This window comes from Taurulus bubalis (genome assembly GCF_910589615.1).
Source record: "Taurulus bubalis genome assembly, chromosome: 9".
In the NCBI taxonomy this organism is placed as follows: domain Eukaryota; kingdom Metazoa; phylum Chordata; class Actinopteri; order Perciformes; family Cottidae; genus Taurulus; species Taurulus bubalis.
In genome coordinates, this window is record NC_136597.1 from 14,664,725 (window position 1) to 14,671,674 (window position 6,950).

General features: G+C 41.0%; 1 protein-coding gene across 1 annotated transcript; it reads right to left on the reverse strand.

The window, feature by feature from the left end:
- Positions 1-496: 496 nt before the first annotated feature.
- Positions 497-5,881, reverse strand: wash1 (WAS protein family homolog 1; the record flags this gene model as incomplete). The annotated part of the gene is made up of 10 exons (XM_079223994.1): positions 497-636; positions 731-802; positions 1,341-1,499; positions 1,734-1,898; positions 1,990-2,185; positions 2,307-2,442; positions 2,596-2,732; positions 4,233-4,379; positions 4,525-4,636; positions 5,742-5,881. 10 exons carry the CDS (start codon positions 5,879-5,881, stop codon positions 503-505), a joined length of 1,398 nt encoding a protein of 465 aa, XP_079080120.1. The 3' UTR covers positions 497-502.
- Positions 5,882-6,950: the final 1,069 nt, after the last annotated feature.

Sequence of the window (6,950 nt, forward strand, 5' to 3'; positions counted from 1 at the left end):
TTAGTGATGTTTTGTTAAAATGGTTAAACAAACCAATGCACTTGCCAATTATTGGTCATTTTACACATTTTGAAAGTTTTTGTTATCACTTTTTTAAATATTGTTAAGTGATAGGCGGAAAATGTCCTGTGTACACAATATTATGCAAAACTATTGAATGCTTTCATTGTCAGTGCTTTAAAGGACCAGTGTGTAACATTATGCTTTTCAGTACGTTTTCATTGTTTCACCTAAAAATAAGAACATTGTTTTAGTTATAATGATCCGTTTATATCTACATCCTCTTCACTTTTTTGCACAGTCATGTACTTTCTACTGTAGCCCAGAATGGAACAACTAAACACTGGCTCTAGATGAGGCCATTCACAGTTTTGTGTGTCGGCCAACGTAGTTCTCGTATACGTTTGGCACACCAGAGGATTTTCAGATAGATCTGAAACATCACCACTAGGAGCCGCCAAATCCTACACACTGGCCCTTTAATTGTTCATCGTCCATCGTGTTACGCTTCCCAGTCATCATCGTCTGTTGTCGCATGTGCAGCAGGAAGTGGTGGGATGACATCCGACATCCTGGCAAATGCACCACTGGGAGTTTCCCCCTTCACCCCGCCGGCTGGACCCTTGCCAGATATGCCTACAGAGAGAACAGGACACATTATTTACTGTACACAATGCCAACCACTTGTATCAGTATTTTCAATCTCATTTGATATAAAAAAGATCCCCACCTTTCCTTCGCATGGAGAGTTTGTTGAATAGATCAGACATAAAGTCTCCACCACTAGATGCTGCTCCCACTGCTGTGAGACAAAGACAGGCAGTTACTACAGAATCATAATATCACTATCTGTTCAAATTTTTAATTGGAGCAGTGAAATGGTTTCAATTATTCCCCAGTGCTGCACTTCAGAGTGGAGCACGTAATTACAACGAGACTTGTTATCTCGTTAGTCAGTATCATAAGCTCTCTCTAAATATGAAATGTTAGGTTGTGAGCTGGCCAGACAACTGGAAATGAAGGCAAAGATATGCTGTCTGATATGTATAAGGTCAAGGCAACTTAAAATACAACTATAACCATGTCAACCTTTTAATGAAGTTGCCATTTATTAAGTGAAGCTCACCAAGACATGGAGTGTGATGATAACCATATGAGAAACGCAAATGCTCACATACTGACATGCAGTGTAACACATTGTATAAACCCATGGGCGAATGCTAACTAGGAATTGGTCCTGCTGTGCTTTGATTGCATGTCTTTCTCATTGTGAAAGCTGCATTGTGTTATAGTTAACAAAACATGAGCAGAAACACATCCACATTCAAACAATCTGACACCTTGCTCTTGCTCCTTCTGTTTCTTCTTCTCCATCTTGCGCTCTTTAAAGTCGCGTAACTTGGCCTTGCCGATGCCTCCGGCGTTGCGGATGGACTCCAGGAGATTGGCACGGCCGTCTGACGGCTCAACCACTTTGGTGGAAGCATCAGGCCGAGGGACTGCAAACAGAAGACACAGTCAGGTTTGGCAGGGTCTTTTTGTTAAGCCCATTGCTGCCAATTAAAACAATGTAATGTAAGAGAGTGAATAGGGTTTCTCAGATTGTGTGTTGTGTGTGTCTGTGAGGAAGTGGCAGAGTTTCACCACTGTCATACACTGTCAGCCTCGATCATATTCCTCCAAGTCTGGAGTGTGTAGCCAGAACAGATTTGAGTTGCATGCATGTGACAAACCTGAGCTTGGCGCTCGAGAGACTTCCGTGGGGCTGTCAACAGGAGGAGGAGGGGGAGGAGGGGGAGGGGGGGGAGCTCCTGCAGGAATGGCAGGAGCGAGGGCAGGCTCAGGAGGAGGGGGGGGAGGTGGTGGAGGAGGTGGAACACTAGATTGGAACTGAAATCCTGGAAGAGAAAGAGATGAAAAGTCTACATTAGCTTTTCAAACACAGTATTAACCTAAATTGTGTGTCTGTGTGTGCGTGTTTGTGTGTACCATGTGCATCGCTCTCCTCAGCGAAAGAGGGCAGATCAGGGATGTTGTGTGTGGGTCCTGATGGGGCAAAGCCGGGTCCGAGGTCTGCGCTGTAGGAGAGGTCATCTGCGATGCCTGGAAGGTCAGGCAGGTAGGATGGCACATCTATCTCGGGCACCTGACCCAGGTCTGGCACATAGAAATAAGACTCTGCCGTCTGTTAGAGAGAACAAGATTAGATCAGAGACAAACACTGCATCATTATTGCATCATACCAATCCTTCATATAAAATAGTCAAATTAACAATGTTTTGGTTGGAGAGGAATGTTTGAGGTACCTGTCTCTCCAGTTGTTCTCTCTTCGTGATGGACAACGGTGCATCAAACGGCTTCTCTTCTTTTTCTGTCTCTAGTGTTGTGTGTGTTTTTGTCACTGCTCCCGCCAGAGGATCAAGGAACACATACTTCTTATATCTTCAAAAGCACATAAATCCACAGATATGAAGAAGAGATTTAGATAATTTGTGTTTAAAGTTAGCATCTGTCTATTTGTGTGTGTGTGTGTGTGTGTGTGTGTGTGTGTGTGTGTGTGTGTGTGTGTGTGTGTGTGTGTGTGTGTGGCCTCACAGGTTCTCTGTAGTATTAAAGAGCAACAGTGAGCTGACAGATGAGATGTTGCGTGGCAGACTGCCAAGCCCCTCCTCCGTCTCATCCTCAGACTTCTTCTTCTTGCTCACACACACTGGGAAATACATCAATTTCTCCTGAAAGGAAGACATACAGATATAGAACGAAAGGCAGATCTGTAAAATGTCAACTAAATCTCGAATAACACAAATCACAAATGCCACCAAAGTGCTCCTGCATGCAGACGCATGCACGGGACATTGCTTCTGGGGGATATTGAATAATGCATGTCTGCACCAGAGAAATAAAGTAGTGTTTTCATTTCTCTCTGTTATCCCCCTCTGACAAATACACAGATACCCCCACGAATAGAACAACACATTTGCAAGACCAAGCAGACGCAGCAGAAAATATGCTGGATTTTGTAAAGTTGTCTAAAATGGTAATGGAGAACTGTGGTGTTCACAATAAATAATGCAGGACACACACACACACACACACAGACACACACACAGACACACACACACACACACACACACACACACACACACACACACACACACACTACATTTAACTTTTTGTACATGTCGATGTTGTTTTCACCTCCTTTTTACCTCCTAATCAAGCATCACCGGTGGAGTTAAGAATGAGCAGCTAATGTGATTGGTCTGATGGGGTCTGGAATTGACACTGACATGGATTAAAGCGTATCAGTGCTGGTTGGGTGATTAATTATTCTTTAATAAGGATGATGCTAAACAAAAAAACAGCTTTTCATGCTAGAAAATCTTAGTTTGTTGAACAATAAAATAGCCATGCATGACGATAGTAACACAAAAGGGTGAAGCATACATTAAAAGGGATTGTGTCAGTTTTTGTTTTTGTCAACCTTTACCTGTTATGTTTTGAGGTAGGCAGATCATTATTCACATTCATAAAAGGTGAGCCCAGCCACCCTTGGAAAGAATATAATTTAGGCACCTTCTATCAGTGATCACAGTTAAGGGTTTGGACATAGGCTCAGTGTTTTGCCCTCAGGCTCAGCTAACGCTTCACACCACTCTGTTTCCAATGTCCACTGTCACTGTGCCAGGACACTGGAAACAGAGCCTATGGACTGGCAGAGGGAGGTGAACAAATAAGTGCACTGGAGAGTATATTCCATTTATTGAGGAATCGCACTGCTCATCCCCCCCCAGGAAAATATATGAAATAAATGCCAGGGTGCAGAAAAGAAGACCATGGATTCTGGAGGAGCAAGGGGACAAGCTCTTAACTCCTGCATAAATACTGAGGGGGTCATGGGAGTCAAGACTTTAGCTCTAAGCACTCCTGTCCTCGGATGACCAGAGTGAGAGCTGCGTCGAAATACTTAGCAATAAGATAAAAGCCTTGTAAATGGAAATGAATCATGCCTCTATTCAACCCACAGTTTTAGCAGTGTCAGCTGTATAAAGAGGCCCTAACACTATCACGCTAGCACACTTGTCTTCTCTTTTACATTAGATACAGGACTATGGCTCATGGGCCTCAAGACATATAACACTTTGTGAAACCATGGCTCTCTTAACAGGTCAAATGTTTGTATTGTTACCTTAATTTCTTGTGTCATCAACATGTTAATGCATTTATCTTACGTGCAAGGCCTTCTCATCAAAGGGTCGAAGTTTATTCTGTATCCTTTGTCGGGGGCGATTTTGTGAGGAGGGGTCTGTAGCCTCAATAAAAATAGATGAGTAATCCTGAAGTCGTTCTGGAGCCGGGTACTTGGCACTGGAGAAAACCTTTGCACACAGAAAAGTGCTGATATAACTGACAGACACAGACATAATCATTGCTTTCAATGATCTCGTCACCTTATTGTGTCCTTATTGTGTATCATGGGTGCAAAGTATAAAGCTGCCTGCCAAATTGGAGGTAGTGTGTTACCTTGGTGGCCTTCTTACTGCCTTTGATCTTGTTGACACGGGCCTGAGCTAGTCTGATCCGGTCAGTAACACTCTGCAGCTGGCGGCGGTTCTTCTCTACACTGTCAGACACCCTGGAAGCAACACACACATACACACCAACATGAATATGGACATACACACATCAACCCACAGAGGAAGATATTTCTGAGACAATATAACACAATTGAATATAGAGGAGTGCGTAACTTGAGACACTCCCCATTCTTAATATGCACGTTGCAGGTTGTTTAATCCCACGTCTGAATTAATAAAGATGATGTGCAAGTATTTCACAGCTGTTTCTGAACTCTATTAATCATTTCAAATCAAACATCTAATTACTAACACATCATCTATCAAAAGCTTATATTGGCAAAACAATTTTGTTAATGAATTAAATGTCACTCATTTCATGTAGTTACAGGAGACGGTTCCTCTATTTTTGATGATGCCAGACATGACCATCTGTTCTGAAACAGCTGCTGTAGCATAACATGTGTATTTGTCTGTGCCAATCCATTAAATACAATTTATGACAATTTAAAACTTGGAACAGATGCTTTGATATAAAAAACAACCTTTTTGATTGTAGTTTTGTGGTTAAACTTTTTCTGTGAACTGTCTTTGTTTGTAGTCAATAATTTGCTGGTAGTGTCAATATTCAACCTTCAGGCCTTTGTGTACATTACCTAACTATAAAAATGAAAGAATAAATTAAAAAAATATATAGAAAATATGATTGTTACATTAGGTGTGCCTTCACTATTCATTTAATAATTAGATGATCTCTCAATTGGTAATTTATTTTGTTATTTATTCATTTCATTTTAGTAAAATGTCAAAACATAATGGCTGAAGAATAAGAGCTGAAGAATACAAATATGTTCTAACTTACAAAACTATTCAACTGGTATCACTACAACTGCTTATTTGTTTAATATGCTTATGAGTGACAAATAAATAAACAAATTAGCAAAAAAAAGTGTTTGCACTACTTAAACCAGTTACAAAGCATGTTAACATGATATCATACAAGTAGTAGTCAGGTATTGGTTTTCCCATGTCCATCCCAACCTCTAGCTCTTGTGTGTGTCTGCCGTCTTGTTGGAATTCAAATATACATACATTTAGGGTTATGGCAAGTCTTCAGGTAATGTCCCCAAAAGTCATGAAAACTGTGCGTGTGCGTGGCCTTGCCTTTTGAAAATATCCGTAGAGATGGTCTCCAAGTAGAGTAAAGCGTCTGCTATCTGATGGACAGCCTCCTCTCTCCTCAGGTCTGACTGGATGAGAGGCACGGAGTACACCTGGCCCTCCAGGCAGTGCTTCTGCGTCATCCTAATATGCGACAACAAGGTACAAAGTTTATAATCCAGAATAAGGCTGTGTGTGGCACAGTCAAACTCTGAGATGACCATTCCAATAATCCATAAATGATGGAGAAACTTGGAGAGAAAGTGTGTTAATATTGATAGTCAAAGGGTCAGTTGTTGTTAGATCCAACACCACACAACTGTCATCACGTTATTTCGACCCAGTATCTTGAGCTAAACTACACTCCTCGACCCCACTCTCCTGACTCTCACGTGACAATGCTGGAATACACAAACGTATGTCGATGTGTCTTCGGGTTTAATTTGTGAATTGGCTAAAGTTGGTCCCTGTAGCTGTTTATGGTCAAATAATCCAGCACTACTGTTCACAATAAATATATTCTAAATAAATAATCTAGTGCTATACGTTATAATGTAGCTAACTAATATATTGGCAGTCAACGGAAAGCCTGTCCATGCAAAAGAAAGAATCGCCATGAGCCGAACAATTCACATTTAATTAGGAATACGACAGACTAAAAAAAAACATGCAGTTTATGCAGAAAATGAAGCTTATGTCTTACATGACCATGGGTGTTGTTAACTTGTTAACAGTTAGAGAAAATAAGTAACGCTAGCAAGGCAATCTGTGCTAACATCCGAGACCACTGCTGACAGAAAGCAACGGTTCTGTACTTCCGCATACATGTGACACGTGACCACTACGCGGTTAGAGTGTTGCCTTCATGTTCACTCAAAAATGTCTGAATTCTGACTGAAATACTCCACGTACCACTTGAACGACTTGAGTTATCAGAGTTTTTGGCTAACTTTAACGGTATAGGCCAAGCAGACTCGGTAAACACACTTTTATTTTTTAGATTAATATAAAGTGATAACGATGAAATAGTATGTAAATTGCATCTGTAAACAAAGCTAAACGAGAAACATTAGGAGATCTAAAGATCTGCTGATCAGGTGATATCCATTATGTAAAATATAACTGTAGGTATATATGTGGATGGGCGAGTATAATGGTACACACTTAACTACAATGCTGTAGATACAAACAACATAAGCACTTTCCTATTTT